Genomic DNA, 21,443 nt, shown 5'->3' on the forward strand with positions numbered 1-21,443 from the left:
ATAGCAGTTCGCATGACCCACTAATGAAGATAATAGCAATAAAATTCAAATAAGCAACTATAAATCACACATTTATTTAAAATCCAATTAAAATTTATGAACTTCATCCAGTGATGCCAGCTTTTCAAAGTCTAATAATGGTCATTCAGTAAGAACCCTTGATACCACATTTAATAACTATTTCATTGTCTAGTAGATTGTTAATGAGATGGATGGGCTTGATGAAGTGATACATATTTCCCAATGTTTGCTTTAATTCTTTTAACAGGAGTCTTAAATCATCACATTTAGTAATCTGAAGTCAATTTCTTTACTTGGAGAAACGTTGGATGACCACACTAAAACTGTATGTCCACCAAATATGATACTGAAAATTCAACAGTGAACTTCTTAACCACTGTCCATAGTGCAGGACAGTGATCAGAAATTTCCTTCTGTAACCAATACTCTTGGTAGGGTTTCTTAAACTTTGGCTTCAGATTAGTGTCATTTTATAGCTGAGTTAGTTTTTCTCCACTCCACCTCAACTTCTGAGTTCTCCTTGATAAAATCAGAACACAAATTGTTGCATGTGAATATGACACATTTTAATCCCAAAATAACAACATAAAATAGGTAATACCTGTTCATTCTTATAAATGGAGGTGAATGGTTATCCACAATGATGTCTATAGTGCTTTACATGGCATTTTCCCATGTGGGCTTCTTTCCATGTGGACTTTTACCGTGTGGGCTTTTTTCCTGCGAGCATTTATGACAGTGGGTTTTTTTCTGTGAGCTTTTTTCCTGTGGGCTTTTTTCTGGTTACCAACTAATATATATACCTAATATATATAACTAATATATATACCTTTGATTTAGTACGCAAAAATATTCTCTGATGATGGAATGTTACCACAACTTAACTATAGGCTTGTGACCCTTTCAAAAAGGGTCACAATTTTTTGAAGAAAAAGGAGGAAGAATTGCAAATCAATAAACTGTATAGCATGACTGTCAGATACTCATATTCCAGTATCATATAAGAGCATCTAAACTATTCCAATTGCAAGCAGAAGCTTCTATGAGAAGTTAAGCTGAGGATTATGGGGTATTCATTTTCAAGATAAATATCAGAGAGGGGCAATACATTGCTTTAATTAATAATGTTTTTCACTCTGAATGAAGGACATACATTTGTTTCCAGAACAGAATATTTCATTAGCCAGCTGTTTTCACAAATACTCCTCAAATGCCAAACAGTGGCATTATCATGACTTCAGCCATAAGAACACAAAAGAACATAATAGAAGCCATGCTGGATCAAGCCAATGGCTCATCCAGTCCAACATTCTGTTTCAGACAGTGACCCAAAACCAGGTGCCATCAGGAGGTCCACCAGAGGGGCCAGAAGTCCCCTTACTGTTGCCCCCACCCCCAGCATCAAGAATACAGAGCATCATTGCCTCAGACATAGAGTGCCATCTATACCTTATGGCTAATAGCCACTGACGGGCCTCTGCTCCATATGTTTATCTAATCCTCTCTTGAAGCTGTCTTTGCTTATAACTGCTACCATATCCTGTGGCATCTGTGGACCCAACCCATCAAGTTGCCATTCCTTTTTTGGGATCTTTGACAGAGCTCCTTTTCCAACATGAATACATAATGTAGGTTTTAACTGGTCTGCAGGCAGGTTAATTTTGAGGGTGCGTTGGCGGTGCATGTGCAGAGTGTAAAACAGAGTGCTGTGCAAAAGTATACTCCGGGAAGAAGGTGAGCCACACACCAGCACCTAGTATAAAAGTAGTGTATTTACAGACTATATACAGTACAACTAGCGTGGTGAATAACATTAAGCTGAGTGACAAAGTGCTATGCCAGGGACCAACTCTCGACTGAGAGGAATACAGTCTGGCACTGTAGTGCTTATATATACATGCCAGCCAATCATGGCAGTCCAAACAGTTGCTGACTTCAGCCGGTACTTTCCCCTGGTTACAGTCCAGCCAGAACCGGCTTGCTGACAAGGTTGATCTGACCTCACCTGTCAGATAGATCCACCTGCTTCTTCTTGCTTCTGTCATGCTGTGGAAGGAGGACTCAATACACTGACACACCTCCTAGTCTGATGTACATAGCATGCCCAGTAACTTTACAACTTTACAGTGTTCATTTGCATTTAGACACTTTACACATAAGTCAGCAGCATTTCCATCATACAATCTGCACTTTGCCAACCTCCCCCAAACCCAGGAACTTGTTTCACACACCAGTTCCTGTTTGGTACTGAGTTCAGACATTCAGTCACAGACCCACTGTGACTCAGCAGAGAGTTATACCTCCTCTTCATTGCTGAAAACCGTGCCTGCCTTTTTTCACTCTCCAGCTTTACCACCTCCTGATAGAAGTCAGGCTCAGGCACACTAACAAAATTTACTTCTGGAAAGCCATATCTCTCCGGAGGAATACCTTTGGTTATTCTGGAGGATACCCATGACCCCTGACCAGAACTGGCCTCACTCCCTCCTGAAGCCACCTCCTGAGCTGGAGATTCAGGTTCCAGTTTTACCTCCCGTTTCTCTGCCTCAGAGCTGCCCTCTGAGCACGGCAGTAAAAAACTTTCGCTTTCCGAGCCGTGCAGCGTTGCCCAGCTGCAGTGTTCATTAAAGCTTGCTGACCGGCTGTATGTTATCTTCGCCTGCTTGTTACAAAAGCGATAAGATTTTGTTCCTGGTTCGTAGCCCAGGAAAGTTAAACATTTCGCCCGGTCATCTCCCTTCCTCCTGTGTTTTAAAGGTACATTAACCCATGCCTGGGTACCAAACACTTTTAGGAATCCCAAATTGGGCAGTTTTCCATACAACCTCCGGTAAGGTATATCATTTGTGGCTCTTGTCCACACCCTGTTACAAATGTAAGCTGCAGATTTCATAGCCTCAGCCCAATATGTAAATGGTAGACCAGCATCCTCCACCATGGCATACATATAACTTTGAAGAACGGCTCCCTTTCTCTCCGCCAGGCCGTTTTCCTCGGGAGTAGCAGGGTTAGCCAACCTGTGCTCAATCCCTCTGCTCTTTAGCCAGTTCTTAAAGTTATTTGAGGTGAACTCACCCCCACGGTCTGACTGCACAGCCTTGATTTTTAAATCTAGCTGCCTTTCCACAGCCTTTGCCCACTGTGTAAAACATTTGAACACGTCAGACTTGTGTTGCATTGTGAACACCCAACAGAACCTAGAATGGTCGTCGGTCACGGCCAAGCAATACCTGTTCCCCGAATGGCTCTTGGGGAAAGGCCCCATCATGTCTAGGTGTAGCAGTTCCAGAGCCTGCTTTGTCACCCTAGAGCTCTGCTCTGCTTTGCTACAGCACAAGCCTTGCTTTTTATTTTCTTGCAGACCTGGCAATCTAAAAAGCATTTGCATGGCTTCACTTTTAAATCTGGCAGCAAAGACAGGTCTTATTTACAGCATGGAAGCCGCAGTGCCCTAGCCTGCGGTGGAGTAAATGCACACACCTGTCATGTTCAGGCACGTTTGTGACCTGAGCAGCCCTGACAGACTCACTTCCCAGCATATAAACATTTTCAACCCTGTGGCCAGTAGCCAGCAATTTCCTCCCTCCTCCAAGAATCTTACAGCATTTCTGAGTGAACAGAACCTCAAGCCCTGCATCATTTAGAGCACTGACACTCAGTAAATTCGATCTCAGAGTGGGAACACATAATACATTTCTCAGTTTACAGTCAAGTGAAAGAAAATCAACAACTCCCTCACACGGCACAGCAGCCGATGACCCATCAGCCAGTTTGGAATGTTTAGAGTCCCGCAGCAGACCTCTCTCATTGCAGAGATGACTTGTAGCTCCTGAGTCTAGTATCCACGGCGACCCAGCACACACTGCAGATGATGTAACCAGCCGAGCTTGCTTCTCACAGCTGCTTGTGGAAATCTGACTCCTCTGCCTCTGATGACGATTCTGCCTTCCAGCTTCAGGACAGGCACGCAAGAAGTAAGATGCAGATCCACATTTGTAGCAACGCCTCACAGCCAACGCTCTCGGCTCTGCCTCCATCTTTGGCTGCCTGCCAGCAGCATGGACCGGCTCCCCTCCAGACGCTCCTGCAGACACACGCTCACCAGCTGACACTCCTGGATGGATAACAGCAGCCACTCGCTCCTGGAAGTCGTATAGATGGGCACAGACATATTCCATCGTCAATGCAGCCACATCCACCGTCTCCAGCGAAGTAATGAGTGGAGAAAACTCCAGCGGGAGGGAAGATAACAGTATATAAACCCTGTCATCGTCCGCAATCACTTTCCCCCGGGTCTCTAACTCAACAAAGCAGTCGGTCAAGTTCTTAACATGCTGTCTCACACACCCACCAGCTGGCATCAAAGTGCGGAACATCTTGCATGTCAAGGCCATCAGGGAGCCTGCAGTAGTTCTCACATACACTCCACTGAGCGCATCCCACGCAGCCTTTGCAGAGTCCTTGCCTCTCACATAGATAAGCTGGTCGTCCCCGACAGCCAGCACTATGTTTGCAAGTGCTTTCTCTGCTAAGACAGTCTCAGCTGGAGATAATGCAGCAGGGGGGTTACTCACGAATGTCCACAGACCCTCACGCTTTAGGAAGTGCTCCATCCTCAAGCTCCATACAACGTAGTTGGTAGATGTGAGTTTCTCCACCATCACGGCAAACTGTTGTTGAGCCATCACACCGACTCCACCAGACAGCTGGCTGCCGTCCTCCCCCTCGCTCTCAGAAAGAGATAGCTGGAATTCCTCGTTTCTGTCCTCCACGGCTTCTCTCGCCTCCGGCTCCACCACAGCGTTCCGACAGCTCTCAAACAACCTCTGCGCAGCGGAAGCGTGCTGGGACCATAACCCTATTGGCGGTGCATGTGCAGAGTGTAAAACAGAGTGCTGTGCAAAAGTATACTCCGGGAAGAAGGTGAGCCACACACCAGCACCTAGTATAAAAGTAGTGTATTTACAGACTATATACAGTACAACTAGTTCGGTGAATAACATTAAGCTGAGTGACAAAGTGCTACGCCAGGAACCAACTCTCGACTGAGAGGAATACAGTCTGGCACTGTAGTGCTTATATATACATGCCAGCCAATCATGGCAGTCCATACAGTTGCTGACTTCAGCAGGTACTTTCCCCTGGTTACAGTCCAGCCAGAACCGGCTTGCTGACAAAGTTGATCTGACCTCACCTGTCAGATAGATCCACCTGCTTCTTCTTGCTTCTGTCATGCTGTGGAAGGAGGACTCAATACACTGACATATTTATCATTTTTTAAATTGTTTTATGCTACAGAATCATGCCCTTAAAATTAGATCTCGTGTGCAAAATGTTTGGGATTATAGCACAATCTAATGTTTTTATGATGTTTGGGGTACATGTGCATTTGTATGTGTGGAGAGAGAGGGAGGGAGACAGAGGGAGAGAAAGGGAGGAGGGGATTGTTTGTTGCACTGTTATGATTCTAGGAAACAGGCAGCAAAATAAAGAACTTTTCGGTAAACTGGTTTAATTGTTTTCATTTGCAAACTTCAAATAATTTATTTCTTCCATGAAATTATTTGCCAATATTCCAAAATTATTCTTTTTTGCTGAATAGAGTAAAACCCAATGCATGAGAAACATGCAAAAATGAGGGAACCCATAATCTTAACTTCTCTGTTAACTAACCTGTTATGAGGATTCACTGTTATATATTTGCCACTTTACAACCATCAGCTCTTGGGGATTCTAGTTTAAGGTCAGTAAAACATCTACTAATTTAGACTGTGCTATAATCCCAACTTTCCCAGTTTCCTGAATGTACTTTAGATTGTTAAAGGGATATATGATTATCTTCTAAAATCCTGCTGAGTTGCTGAACCCACTTATGGTTTAGATCCAAGGTACTGCAAGAGGACAGTTTACAGAATGAAACTTTCCTGTCTCCTCACTAATTCAAGCAGCTCTCAGAATCTCCCAAAATTCTACTTTTGGTGATCAGATGATCCTCGTGAATAGAATAGTCAGGTGATGTGGGGGGTCTACAGGAGGAGGAGGGTACTGGCAAAATTCCTGCACTCCTTCACCAATCGAGGTGATGTTCTGTTGCCACAAATTAAACCAAAAAAAAGGGAAAACAAATTAAACATATGTAAAATTTTTCTTGGCCACAGTCCTGTGTCACATAGAAAGCCATGTGAGAAACTGCCTCTAGTATTGTTTTAAGGGATTTAAATTATGATATGATAGCTCATATATTTTCTCTTGCTTCGTATTCCTAAATCCATCTTGAATTTCCCCAGTTCTTTAAACTTGCATTCCCTTTACTTTTTTAAAGTCTGACTTTTCAAGTTCACTTAAGAGTCACTGAAAACACTGTCATTACAGCTAGCCTGCATATGAGAAGTTTCATTTTCTTCCAATAGGAAAATAAATTTGGAATGAAAGCTAGAGAAGAGGTCTGAAAGTAAAAAAGAGACCATGCAGCCAAGTCCTTATCTTTGTGTGTGTAAGGCCAATATCCACAGGACTTATATCAAGAAGGATACATAGTTCAAGCCAAGGCCCAGTAGAAAAAGCTGAGAGGTCACTCATCTCATATTTTCAGAAGTGTGATGTTCACAACTGAAACTAAATGCTATTCCTACCTGCTATTTTTTGAAGTGCGGTAGGTCTGTTGCACATTGCAGAACATCAATGAAGTGGGTGTACCAACTGATGAAGAGCAGAAACCATTTCATTATACTGTTGCTACAAAAAAATCCACTCTGATTATTTTCAGCTGTGTCTACCATCAACTTTACAAAATGTAACAAGCCCCCCCTTGTGCTCTCAAGTAATCAATGACATCGAACTTCTTTCAATGAAGACTTTTCTCTCTCAAGAGATGAGGTTCAACTCTTGTAAGTTTCTAACAAGAACATCTGCTTTCAGTCATAAATAGGTAGATAGAAGCCCCACTTCATCTCTTTCAGTATTAAAACCCAATTATTCAGGACAAACATTATGTAATGCATGTCCATTAATTTAGGTGGTTTTATAAGGAAATTAGACAAATGAATACAGAATAGCTGTTAACACCCACTACACATGATGAATAAAACTGAACCTTTACACTATTATCCAGGGCTTTTATTGTAGAAAAAGTCCAGCAGGAACTCATTTGCATATTAAGCCACACCCCCTGACACCAAGCCAACCGAAACTGTGTTCCCATACATTCCTGCTCAAAAAAAGCCCTGCTATTATTTCTGCTGAACTGATACAGACTTCATGTCCTCTTCATGGGTTTTCCAGAGGTAGATGCTTGGCTGCTGTAAGCAACAGAATGCAGGATTATATGGAACTCTACTCTGATATTCCAGGATTGCTCTTCTTTTATTAAATAGATATCATATGATCTGTCTGCCTGCCTGCCTGCCTGTCTGTCTGCCTGCCTGCCTGTCTGTCTGTCTGTCTGTCTGTCTGTCTATCTATCTATCTATCTATCTATCTATCTATCACTAATGGTGGTAATCAAATGGAGCTCTCACATTGGCTTAGGAGTGCATTCCATACACTCCATAATCCATTCACCCATCATGGCTCAGACAGTGTCTCTGGCCTCCCATTTGCTGACTCCCCTGCTGCCACCTACTGTAGGCCCAGGAATGTTGAACAAACCACCAAAAAGAGTCTTACCTCAGAGACAGACACATCTCCAACTCTTCTCTGTGTCCTCTCTGTCAACCAGCCTCACACTAGCAACAGACCTCTGCCGCCCCATCAACAATCCACACAGATGCACATGAAACTTCAGAAGACGACAGAAATAGCCAGGGAGCTGCCACCATTGTAATACAACTAGGTGGCAAGGCCTGGCCCTGCTGAGAGCATTTCCTCAGAGGCCATGGCTCTTTCTTCTCACTCCCTCTCTCCCCTCTCTCCTCAGAGTTGCCTCTAGCTGTTGCTAGGCAACCAACTTCTGTCAGTAAAGGGAGAGCCCTCTGGTGAATAGAATGGGATACAGTCCACTCTCCAAAGCAGTTCTTTTCTCCAGGATGGTGAGAGAGAGCTGTTGTCTAGAGTTCAGTTGTGATCCCAAGGTCTTCAGACTCATCTGGAGGTTGACTACTCTATGCCTGGCAGCACCCTCTGGGTGACTTGATGCCACCTGGCTGGCATGACTTAACTAGGCCTGGCTGCTTGCCTCTGTTCAGCAGGAGCCCCACTATGACAGCCAGTGTGACTTAGCAGTTGCCAACTGCAGGTTTGCAAATTCTTAGAGATTTGAGGGGTGGAGCCTGGAGATGGTGGGTTTGAGAACGGGTGGAACCTCAGACAGGTACAGTGCCATAGACTCCACCCCAAGCCAGCCAATTCCTCCTGGGGAACCACTGTTGCCAATCTCCAGGTGAGAATGGAGAAAAAAAGCTCAACCGGCTCCGTGTATGTTTAACTTACACACACTTCCTATATTTGAAGTATACTTCAATAAAGTCAATTTCACCACTCTTAGGTTGCACTTCTAGTTTATTATGTAGGCACAAAACAATAAGCCTTGAAAAAAGTGTGAAATATTTCAAGTTTCTGTATATTCACACCAAATACATTCTCTTTCTTCCGCAGTCAATTAAAGCTGTAGCGCAGCGCGACAGGATCAATCGATTTTATTTTCCGTTTTGCTTTCTTGCTTTATCACCAGCATAAACTTATTCAATCATCCCAAAATGTTTCTCTTATATCCAATGCTCTACTCTCATTCTTTTAGCATCACCATAGATTCCCTGGAGAAAGCAGCAAACCCAAGAGTTCCACAGAACAAGATCTATACACACACACAAGCCAAAACTGTGGGGAAAAAATAACAAAAAATCCTAACACAGTTTCAACTATTGAAAAACGGCTGTTTTGCAGGGTGAACTCTGTGTCATTATATCCTGATGAGGTCACTTTCTTGTTCTTCCCACCACCCAAGTGAAGGCATTATAAACAGTTGAATGTCCCATTATACAATTGTGTATCTCTCTCTCTAGAAATATAATGATGACACAATCCTGTAGACATTTCTGATGCCTTCCTTCCCTTTGACAAGCTCTGGAAGAGAATTGTTATTGCTTCATGTCCCATTTTCCCTTCAAACAATTGGTGCGAGATTTGCCTTTAAAGCAGTCCCATTGTTGTGTTCAGTTAAGCAAAGAGGTATCTGCATTAGTAATTGTTGATTGTTGCTTAAATGACTATTGCCAAGGAGAGCCATTGGGGGATAGCAAGAAAACTAAATGAGGGAGATGATGAGAATGAAAAGAAGAAACTGGAAAGCAGATTTGGACAGGAAAATCAACTGCCTGAGGCAGAAACAAGGGAACAGATTTAACATAAAAGGATGCCTATGTTTTCAACAATAAATGCACATGATGCAGGAAGATTGGGCTAGTTCTAATCATTGCCTTGAGTCCAATTGTTTGTGTGATCAGAATTACTTGTGAACATAGCGTTTCCAAGAGCAGAGCCTTGTCAAGTCTAAATAACATTGACTAGATGCTGCAACACTACATCACTTGAGACAACATGGCATTAAGACTGAACTGATGTGAAAAACTGCTTCATGGCTTCATGATACATATCAGTTTTGAATTAGGCATAATAAGCATACACCTTTAACACTTCCCACATAAATCAGTAAAGTCAAATCTATTTTGCTATTGCCAGATGCCACAGCATAGTAATATTGGACAAATGCTAGCTTTCTATTCTACCACTGTTGGAAAACATGAGCCAAACAGCTATTTCTCCATATATAATCCTAGAAATCATGTTCACCAACAAAGGAAAGCATTACTGCAAACATACATAGAATGGCAAATCATAACTTCTTTTCGTTACATCATTATCCATCTGCTGGTTTGCATTTTCATACATATTAAATGTATTAAGAAGATGATATTGGATTTATATCCCACCCTCCACTCCGAATCTCAGAGCAATCTCCTTTACCTTCCTCCCCTACCATAGACACTCTGTGAGGTAGGTGGGGCTGAGAGGGCTCTCACAGCAGCTGCCCTTTCAAGGACAACCTCTGCCAGAGCTATGGCTGACCCCATGTGGTTTACAAATGTATGAATTTAAAATATGGTTCTTAAGGTCATTGGCAAGAGTGCTGTGAATACACAACATAGTATCATTAATGAGTTTTCCTTTTTATTACTTTAAAATACAGAGAGAATACAGGAGTAATGAGAGACCTACAGGGAGTAATAAGAGACCTACTCTATGAGAGGTGCATCTCAGCCCTGCTTTGAAATTCTAACCTCTTATTCCAGATCAGAGTCAGCATAGTGTAGTGGTTAGAGTAGGATTGCCAGGTCTCCATGGCATGTAGGGAGTGGGAGTCTTATGGGAGTGGGGTGAGGTTCTGCCCTCAAACAGAGACATTGCAAAGTGATGTCCCCAAAATGATGTCACATGGAAATGACATCATCACATCAGGGATACTGGCAATGATGCTCTGATTTGAGAGTGAAAATATATGGTAAAATTGCCTTCAAACCATAGAGTTCTGCCCCCAAACCAGAGCAACACCCCCAGTGTGATGGTGTCACTTCATCATGCTGTCACTACATTGCTGTGTGATGCTGCTGTTTAGGAGTGAGGCCTCCCAAAGTGGGGGGATTCCCTGTCCCCACTTGGTGAATAGAAACTAGGATCTGGGGAACCTAGGTTTGAATCTCCAGTCTAACATGGGTCCTCGCTGGCTGACCTTGGGCCAGTCATGCAATCTCAATCTAACCTACTTCACAGATGTAGGTGGTGGGTATTGGTGTTGGTCTGAAGCAATGAAACAAAGTTTTAGTCCAGTGGAATCTTTAAGACCAATGAAGTTTAATTCTGGGTATAAGGTTTTAAAAGCTTATATCCAGAATTAAACTGTTTGTCTTAAAGGTACCACTGAACTCAAACTTTGTTCTACTTCACAGAGTTCTTGTGATGATAAAATGAAGGTGAGAAGAATGATATAAGCTGCTTTGGGTTCCCATGGGGAGAAAAGGAAGGTATAAGCTATGGTGTGGCCTTATTTGGAATACTGTGTATTCTGATTGTAATATCTCAAAAAGGACACTGAAGTACAGGAAGAAAATACAAAGCCTATTAGAAGGTTGAAGCACCTTTCCCATGAGTAAAGGCAGAAGAGTCTGGAATTTTTCAGTCTAGAAAAAGGATGACTGATTGAGGTTTATAAAATTATGTAGGGAATGGAAAGAGTGGGCAGAGAAAGCTTTTTCTCCCTCTTTCATAATATTAGAATTCAGGGCCCCTGAATCAAGGGTATCCAATGAAATTGTACAGAAATAATTCAGAACAGACAAGAGGAACTATTTCTTTACTCAAGAAGTAATGGCAGTGAACACATCTAGCTTTAACAGGGGATTATGGAAATTCATGAATGAGAGGTCCATCAGTGGCTACTTGACCTTGGTGACTGAAGGCAGCCTCCATATAGATAGGCAGCAAACCTCTGAAAACCACGGCTGGGAGGAAACAGCAGGATTGGGCCTTGGCCTCTCTGGTCTGTTTGCCCTTCAGGGCAACTGGGTGACCACTGTGTGAAACAGGATGCTGGACTAGATGGGTAGGTTCTTTTGTTCTTATAAATGAAGTACCGTAAATCAATAAACAAACATATATGGATTGACCGTGGCTGTTCAATGCCCTAAAAAATACACCTTGTGTTTCTTATTTCATCAGATCCTGCCAACACAGTTCAGATTTAATAGTAAACCCCTGAAATGATGCGAACAAGCTTTGAAGGACAGTTGGGCTCACGTACCCAAACTCTGCTTAATCTCCTTACTTGCACTAACACAATTATGGAAGCTTCTTCAGCATCTGTTCACACAGTAGCAAACCATAGTTTGCTGTTATGCCAATGAGGACAAGATCCTATGGCAAAACATTGTCTTCTTTATTACCTTCTCTTTAATTAATTAATCATTAAATACCAGTTATTTTTCAAATCTGATCAACTCAGATACACCCCATTTTTTAATAATTTCTAGTTGTAGGTCACCTGAACAGGGTCAGAAAAGGGTCCAAGAAATTTGTACAACTGCTCATAGAAATGGACATGAATCACAGAAATCTTAAACTTCTGGTATTCAGTTGAAAACCACTACAGGGTACTGTCTATAATTATACATTTCTTTCTTTCATTCATTCATTCATTTATGGAATTTTTATCCTGCCCTCTCCTACAAGCGGGTTCAGGGCAGGTCACAGGAGATGGATAAAATTGTTAAAATAATACAAAATATACACATTAAAAGTCTTTAAACCCAACAGCATTAACACCCTCCCCCCCAGCAAACTAACTATAACCTTGAACTTGATCCAGTACTCAACTGGGCATCAATGCAGCTGGCAAAGCAGTGGATGGATATGCACCCGCAAGGGCATCCCAGTCAGGAGGTGCACTACTGCATTTTGAACCAGCTGAAGTTTCTGGGTCAAATTCATGGGCAGCACTGCATAGAGCGAGTTATAGTAAGTGAGTAATGGTCACTGGAGGTGACCACTGCATGGATCAATGTGGCTAGGCTGTGGGAGAAGAGATGGGGACCAGCTGCCTGACTAGCCACAGATGATAAAACGCTTACTTAGCAACATTCGTGACCTGGGCTTCATTGACAGTGAGGCATCCAGGACCTCTCACAAACTCCTCACCATTGACATCAATGGTGTCTTACTAACAGCTGGGAGTTGTATCCCCATCTTTCCCCCCATCCCCGGCTCAGGCACAGGACCTCTGTCTTTGATGAATTTAGCTTCAACTTACTCTGTTGAAGCCAACCAGCCACAGCCTCCAATGCCCAGCCAGAATATATGGGGAGGAGTCTACCCATCAAGATATATAGCTGGGTGTTATCAGCATACTGGTGACAGCCCAGTTCAAACCCATGTATCAGCTGGACAAGGGGCTGCATATATATGTCAAATAACAATGGGGAGAAGATTACTCCCTGAGGGATGCCATATACCAGAAGGTAATGTGGATACACCCTCTCCCCAAGCGCCATACTTTGTCCCTGAGCATGGAGAAAGGAAACCAGCCACTGCAAAACTATCCCCTGCATTCCCATGTTGGCAAGACGGTCTGTGTCTATGGAATGACATCTATATATATGGTGAAAGCATTTACATGTGAAAATAGATTAAAATGTAATTCAATTTTATACCTGAAGCAGGTATTGGGATTGTACTTCCTTAGTGCCACACAGCCACTATGCCTCTATTGGGATTGTACTTCCTTGGTGCCACATAGCCACTAGGACTAAACTAGTGGTTCCCAGCAGTTAATGTTTCCTTGCTGGTTAACTATAAACCGTGGGTAGTATGCCTCTATAAGCTTCCTGCCTTCAAAAGGAGAGGAAACAAATTATGTCTTTACCCTTGAGGTGGACAGTATCTGCCCCATTCCAGGAAAATGGAGAGAGCTCCATTTTCACATTAGTCAGATGAGAATGGCTCCTTCTATGAACTTAGAAAGGATTTGCAGACCCCATGTGTATCCCCATGGACCTCAGACCTCAGTTTGAGAAATACTGTAATATACAATTTGCTATAAGATGTCATTTGTTAATGCTTAAAATGATCTTATGCAAAACATATTTCTGAAGCAAGCAAGTTTCTTTTCATTGTGAAAAGTGCTCTATTGTAAATTAGATTGGACAAATAAACAGTACAGTTATTTTCAGATTATTACAGTAACAGCCAAAGGCAATAAACTGATATAATAGGTATTGTAGAATTATTTTAGACTTTATTATATACAGTAGGTCATATTTTTAAAAACAGTTAGAGGAACTACTCAATTCTAACAGATATTTTTCATATTCATCTTTAATACCCGTGAGAAAGAGTTTTGCTTTGAAATGCAGCGTTCTTGAATAATCCTTGAATAGCCATTGGATATATATATTGACACTATATATTTAGTGTCATGTTAAACCCAGTTCTAGATTATGCCCATCACTCTGGTCTTTTCCACACACACCACTGTCTGGCATCAACTTAGTTTCAGTGGGAATTTTTGTTACAGCTGATAAGGACCCTTCAAGATATCTCTCTTTCCCCTCCTTCAGAAAATGTTATAGTTTAAGTCTTCATACCTTGAATATTTTGTACATAATCTCATATACAGAAAAAGTTCTTTCAGCTCGTGTCCAGTCCCACGTAGTAACCTTGGGTGAAAACACATGAAATATAATTGCATTGGTTTTTCATTCAAATATATATGATGGGATTTTGGATCTATCAACAAATTTGGATCTATTAACAAATACCCATGGTGGACAGATGATTAGAAATTACCTCTGAAATGTCTTCAACATTTTATAGATCAGGTTTATTTTTCCTAACAATATTTGTACATAATAACATGTTTTGAAACCTGCAATAAAAATGATCAAGGAGTTAGAACATATTTCTAAAAGCTAAAAAGTTTGGGACTTTTAGAAAAACAGGTGGCTAGGAGATGACCTGGTAAGAGTTTAAGAAATTATGCATGTCGTCGATAAACTGGATAGTGAAAAACATTTTTTTTCTCCCATAATACTAGAACTCAGAAGCACCCAATGAAGCCAGTGTACAAGCTTCAGGTCAAACAAAATACTTAACAAAACAATTAACACATGGAACTAATTTCCAGAGGATAAAGTTGATGGTGACTAGCTTATATAACTTTACAAGGGGTTTAGAAAATTCATGGAGAAAATGAATTTAGCTATTCATACTAATCAATACCATCCAATAAACTCCTTTTAAAAAATAAAATATTTTTGCTGCCTTTCATATTATAGATTACACTATCCAGCTCTTTGATTGGAGAAAAGGATGGAAGTTAACACGAGTCAGTCTTCGTTGGTTTTGATTGCATTGGAGAGGTGGCATAATTTGCCTGGGAACGTGACCATGTTTCATGTTCAATATTTATATGATACTGCTAAATGAGATCATCTGGAGCTCTGGGTTTGGGTGTCCTCAATATGTCAATGATACTCTGATCTATATTCCAATAACTAAGCCTCAAGATAAAATACTTGAAGGACTGCCTCCACTCACACTGTCCAGCCTATCAGTTACAATTAGGGATGTGCATACACACACAATCAGTATTTTTCAGGTTCTGGTATACTGAATCTGAAAAATATTGATATTGCCATTTTTGGCATCATTATACCCTATAGGGACCATTATAGTAAATGGTCTCCATAGGCTATAATGGAGTATCTGGTGGCCTTGGAGGGCCCATTTTTTGAGGTAGAGGCACCAAATTTGCAGCATAGCTGCTGATGGCTCTCCTCACCCTCCTCAAGTTTAAAAAAGATTGGACCAATGGGTACAATCTTATGGGCCCCAGAAGGTGCCCCCATCTTTCATTGTTTCCAGTGGATGGGGAAAAGACACATAAAGGGACCACAGTCCTTTTAAATGTCTGAGAGTTCACTTTGAAGGCATTTAAATGGACTGAGAACCCTTTACATGCCCTATAACTGTGGGTATCTGGTGGCTCCAAAAATCCTGAGTATTTTGTTGTTTTTTTTCCAGGGCAGCCATTTTCAGATAGTTGAATCACCAGCCCCCATAAAGTATTTATTTGGGGTTTTTTTACTCAGTTTATACTGAGCACACACCCCGAGTTACAATCTCTTCTTTCTAAAACCTGCCTTCTGTGTACCTACCTGAAGAGCTGAAGTGTATGGTAACCAGAGGTAGTGTTTGTTAGTGGTGACACTTTATTTTTTTAAATGCCCCCCTTCAAAGTGACTCTTTCTCAGACACCAGGACAAAATATTTCTTTTTACAGGTTTTTAACTAAAGGTTCCCATCTTCTTTACCTGTCTCTATGGCCAAGTTCTAGACTGTGAACTATATTTTAAATATTATTTGTAGACTGTTTCATGTGGTTTTATGCCTAGGCTTGTTTTATTGATTTCACTTACTTTTTAAAGAAAACACTTAATCTGACTTTCCTAGGAATCCTACACATAGTGGCTTACAAAATTAAAAAAAAACATAAAACATGAAAAGGAAATTAAAATTCAGCACTAGAGCATAAAAACACAAAGCACCAAGAAAGTTAAAATGAAATTAAGAGTTTTCAGGATAAAAGCTATATAAAAATGGTGTTATATGAACAATGCCTAATTAAAAGCCTAATTAAAAACAATGTTTTGCATGGCACCTGAAGTGTAGTGTAGGTTTTAACTGTAGTGCATGCTCTAAGTGAGCTTCATGGGGGAGGGCATTTCACAGGCAAGGTGCCACTGCTGAAAAAGTCCTTTCTCTGGTTGCCATTCAGTTCGCATATGAAGGTGAGTGCAGAGAACAGGGCATGTGAGAAAATCTTAGTTGGCAGGCTGAAGCATGGGAGGAGACAGTCCTTCAAGGATCCTGGTCCAAAATAATTTTGAGCTTTAAAGATTAGAACCAGCACTCTGAATTGTGCCTGAAAACAAAAGGACTGCCAGAGCAGATTTTCAGCATGGGAGTGATATGATCTCTATATCTCACCCTTGATAGTAGTCTGTTGATTGCCTTTTATGGGTCATTTTCAAAGGCAGCCCCATGTAGACCACATTGGTTATATAATCTGGTTATATAGACCACAAACCACTGTAACTGGTGTATCAGTCAAAACTCATAAAATTACATTGTGTAACAGAGGAGACCTGAGGCTCCAATCACAGGCCAGGATCCAGAAGCATTCCAAGCAATAAACCTGCTCCTTCAAGGGGAGTGCATCCTCCTCTGTGGCAGATTTACTCCTCAGTCCTTGAACAATTTTATCATTGCCCAACAATATCTTGGTCTTATCTGTACTGAACTTCAGTTTTTCAGCCCTCATCCATCTCATTACCTTCTCCAGGCACCTGTTCAGGACTTCCACAGACCCACTTGACTGAGCTGTTAAAGAGAAACAGAGCTGGGTGTCATCTGCATATTGGTGGCACCTTACTCCAAATCCCCCTGATGATCTCTCCCAGCAGTTTCACAGATGTTAAATAGCAGGGGGCACAAGTTAGAATCCTGCAGGACCCCATAGCATAAATGCTAAAGAGCTGAGCAGCAGCATCCAAGAACCACTTTCTGGAATTTTCTCTATTAATTATTACTGAACCCAATAAAGCATGATATTGCTATTCTTCCAGTAAAGTATGATCGCTCCCCCACTCCCAACCCTCCTAGCTTTCCAAGAGGGTGCCATATTTGTTGGTATCAAATGCTGCCAAGTGGCTCAGGAGAATCAACAGGACTGACTCCCTCATTAGTTTTCTGGCAAAAACCATCAGGCAAACAAAGGCCATCTCCTCCAAGATTACTTGAAGTTGTGTGACTACCAATGGTTGTGTATTAATAATGTCTATATTTTTATGATTTTTGTATCATTTTATATTGTGATCCACCTCAAGTAGGTATCTTTAATAAGCTCTGTGTGTGTATGCCCTTGAAGATGATTAGAAGGTTTTGGCTTCAGCAATTATTGTAGCTCTGAATGTTTGTAAGGGATTTTAATTAATTGTAGTGTGAATGCGCACTAGGGATTCTTTGCATGCAATTTCATCTTTTTAGTTATAGCTGTATTTAAGTAAGCATTTTATATGTTGTATTTATTTATTTGATTTGATTTACAACCCACTCTTCCCAAAACTGGCTCAGAGTGGATGTCTATAAAAATACAATTTTAAACCTTCTAAAATGCAACATACAGCTAAACAAAATCAATAAATAACAATAAGATCAATAAAACTCTGAGTACCTAGAAAAACCAGATACAGCTTTGAAGTACACATTAAATAAAGATCCATATTGAGAAGCAATGTACCCTTGAATATCAACTGCAAAGAAGTACCAACAGAGAGAAACTCTATCTTCCATATCCCAATTAGTGGGCCTTTCTGAGGATACTCTGTTTGGTGATTGTGGGAAACAGCATGCTGGACTAGCTGGATCTTTGGTTTCATCCAGCAGGGTTCTTATGTTTTTTACCATAGCCTCTACAATTTGTGTTTTGAGGTCTTGTAATGATTACCTTCCTACATGGCATCATTATTTTAACTTTCTACATCAAGGAATTCTAAAAAGGTGTTTTCTATTTTGAGACACATTTCCACTAGGTTCATGAAGATCCAAGCATTATCTGGATATACTGCAGTACCCTCCTATTGAGGACGGCAATCACTGCATAGCAAACAGCAGAGTATCCTTATAATAACATATTCTCATTATTATATCATCATTGGACACACTGGTCAAAGTAAAGCCCATTTAAAGCTCTTGATTTCATGATTTGCAAAAAGTATATAGTACATCCTTGTTTCAGGGAACTGAGAAAATAAATGTAACTAATTTAAATAATTATGCAGGAGCACTGAAACTGGAAATAAATCATTAGGGTTTGTAGAATCTTTTGGGCTCAAGTGCCGTGTTCTACTGGAGAAAGTTTTCCTTCCAGACGTTTCGTTCTCAGCTGCGGAGAACATCCTCAGTGGCGTTGCAGCCGGAGCAGGTGCTCAGACCTTCTTGGCTGCTGTGCATTGAGTGGGGCCAGGGCTGCTGGAAATAAATCAGTAGGGACTGTATTTTGGCCTTGTATATGTGAGCTAAGGATTTTTTTTTTTTTTGCTTAAATGTGAACAAAATTGCATCCAAGAAGATTCAGTCAGAAAGCCTAGTTTGAAAGCAACTTTTCTCATGCCACAGAGAAAGCTCCATTTCCTTATATTCACAGCATTTGTAGACTGAAAATTGGACTATAGTTCAGTGCAAACAGGGTAAGCTTTCATCTTGCTTGTTAGTTTCTGCAAGTACGACAGTAAAGAGGTCAAAGTGTTTCTTACAGTACTGGGAACAATCAGGATTTATTTATTCCCACAGCTGTTTTATGTTTATAAATCAGTTTCTCACCACCATCATTGACTTTCTTGGCCTAGGAATGAAATGTCTAGGAATAATAAAGTCTTTATATGAATATCATCAAATAAAAGTTATCTACACATTTAACAGGCAATCAGTAGCAAGTAACAATACTTACTGGAGGTGCTATAAATTTATAAAGTGAAGAACCCCTCAGCGCTAGAAATTTTGGTGTATACATTCGGTCTTGAAGAGAATCTTGTTCCCGTTCTTCTGTCCAGCCCATGTACACTATCTAGCAGAAAAACCAACAGTGTTGACAAATTTTACATATAGGCCCTTAAATAAACAACATATACTAATACTCCTCATGCAGACAACTAATTACCTAACCACACAACCATCAGTTCAAAATTCTTGTGAATGCCCCCAAGATTCCCATGCCACAAACAGCGTTTTCAGCTAGTAATTCTGTAATTTTAGCACAAGAATAAGGAATGGGGCAATCAGGAGAAACTGTTATTATCTGAAGAGATACTGTGCCATCTGTTTCTCAGTTCAAAGGTATCATTATGTTGTGAACTAGGAAAAGCCTGAAAATTCTTCCAGTATATCTGTTGTTTAACAAGCTATCTGGCTGGACCGATGGGAAAAACAGGTTGCTTACCTGTAACTGATGATCTTTGAGTGGTTATCTGTGCAATCCCACACATGGGTACTGTGCTCAGCCACGACCCCAGCTCGCACAATTCAAAAGCTCACCTCAGGCTTTTTTCCCAGCACATTCCTCGCCCGTCCTGCGGAGTAGACATGCTCTGCACATGCCTGGGACGGGGGAGGAGCAAGCCACCCACTCAGTTTCTTCCAGCCACTACTGACAAGAGAATAGAAGTAAGCAGAAAGGTTCAAACTGGTTGAATGCAAAGAAAACAAACTGTGCCAGCAGCAGGAAAGACTGGGTGGGCGTGTGTGACTGCACAGATGACCACTCAAAGATCATCAGTAACAGGTAAGCAACCTGTTTATCTTCTTCGTGGTCTCTGTGCAATCCCACACATGGGTGATTAGCAAGCTGTCTCTAGTAGTAGGATGGAGGGTGCTGGTATGAAATAACCCAACTGCAAAATATCATACCTGCAGGAGACTTTTTTGAACAGGCTTGAATGAAAAATAGAATGAAGAACTGCTTGGCCGAAAGAGGCATCTTGTCTGGCATGAACATCCAGTGCATAATGTGAGATGAATGTCAATGGGGAGGACAACACTGCAGCTGCACAAATGTCCTCTAAAGATGCCCCATGAAGGAGAGCTGACAAAGTGGTCACAGCCCTAGTGCAGTGAGCTTTCGGAGGATCAGGTAAGGGTTGTTTACAGAGCTCGTAGCATAGTGAAATTGCAGACAAGACCCACTTAGAGAGGCGTTGCATTGAGATTTTTGTGCCCTCATTGGGTTTTTCGTAGGCCACAAAAAGACTGGGTACCTTCTGGAAAGAGCGAGTCTTAGACAGATAAAAGGCTAACACTTTGCAGACATCTAGGTTATGTAACGCCTTTTGGCCTGCATCCTTAGGATCCTGAAAGGAGAGTAGAACTGTAGAACTAGATAAATGATTATACAACTTTAGGGAGAAAGGTAGGATCTGGACATAAAACCAGCTTGTGTCTATGAAAGACGGTATAAGGTGAATCTGCGCAGAAAGTGCAAATGTCACTAGCCTGCTTCCCCGAAGTTAGGGCTACCAACAATGCAGTCTTCCAAGTAAGTAACTGAAGAGAAATAGAGGCCATAGGCTCAAAAGAGGCTGCATAAGGCATGAGAGAACCAAGGACAAACTCCAGGAAGGAAGGAAGTTTCTAACTGGAGGGTGTACACGAAGTAGTCCTTTTCAAAAATGACTTGGTAATAGAATTTGAGAAAACAGTCTGCCCATTAATAGGAGGGTGATAGGCTGATATGGCAGACAGATGAACTTTGAGTGAGGAAAATCCTAGACCAGAGTCACGGAGAGTCAGAATATAAGTCAGTATGTCTGCAATCGATGCAGACTGGGGCGCAAAATAGTGTAGGGAGGCATAAATAGAGAAACGCTTCCACTTATAATGGTAGGAGTGGCAGGTAGATGGCTTCCTCACATTAATAATAACCTCTCGAATCGAAGGGGGAAGCATCAGAAGTGTATCTTCCAGGCTGTCAGTTTCAACATGGCCGGATCGTAATGAAGCACTTTCCCGTTCTGTTGGGACAACAGATCCTTGGTCAGAGGGAACCGGTAATGGAGAGAGAACAAGTAGTCTGGTGAACCATGGCTGTCAAGGCCACTGTGGTGTTACCAGGATACAGTCTGTTCGGTCATCAAGAATTTTCTGAAGGGTCCTGCTGATGAGGGGTATTGGCGGATAAATGTAATGCAGACCGCCTGACCATTTGCGGAGAAAGGCATCTTGAAAATCTCTGCTGGAAATATTTGGAATAGAACCCTGTTCTGTGATGGTTGCTGGGAACAGGCTCTATGGCTCCCTTGTCCAGGAGAAGCAGGAGTTCGAAT

At 41.5% G+C, this 21,443-nt stretch overlaps 1 protein-coding gene across 3 annotated transcripts in view; it reads right to left on the reverse strand.

Annotated features, from left to right (window-relative positions):
* SNTG1 (syntrophin gamma 1) overlaps positions 1–21,443 on the reverse strand; it is a 280,518-nt gene that overhangs the window by 51,794 nt on the left and 207,281 nt on the right. For all 3 annotated transcript variants that reach the window (XM_060243820.1, XM_060243821.1, XM_060243818.1), the window contains 2 exons: positions 19,076–19,192; positions 14,151–14,222 (listed from right to left, as the gene is read on the reverse strand). In XM_060243820.1, the coding sequence (XP_060099803.1) occupies positions 14,151–14,222; positions 19,076–19,192 (189 nt within the window). The remainder of the gene's footprint in view (positions 1–14,150; positions 14,223–19,075; positions 19,193–21,443) is intronic.

This window comes from Heteronotia binoei, chromosome 7 (assembly GCF_032191835.1).
Source record: "Heteronotia binoei isolate CCM8104 ecotype False Entrance Well chromosome 7, APGP_CSIRO_Hbin_v1, whole genome shotgun sequence".
Lineage (NCBI taxonomy): Eukaryota > Metazoa > Chordata > Lepidosauria > Squamata > Gekkonidae > Heteronotia > Heteronotia binoei.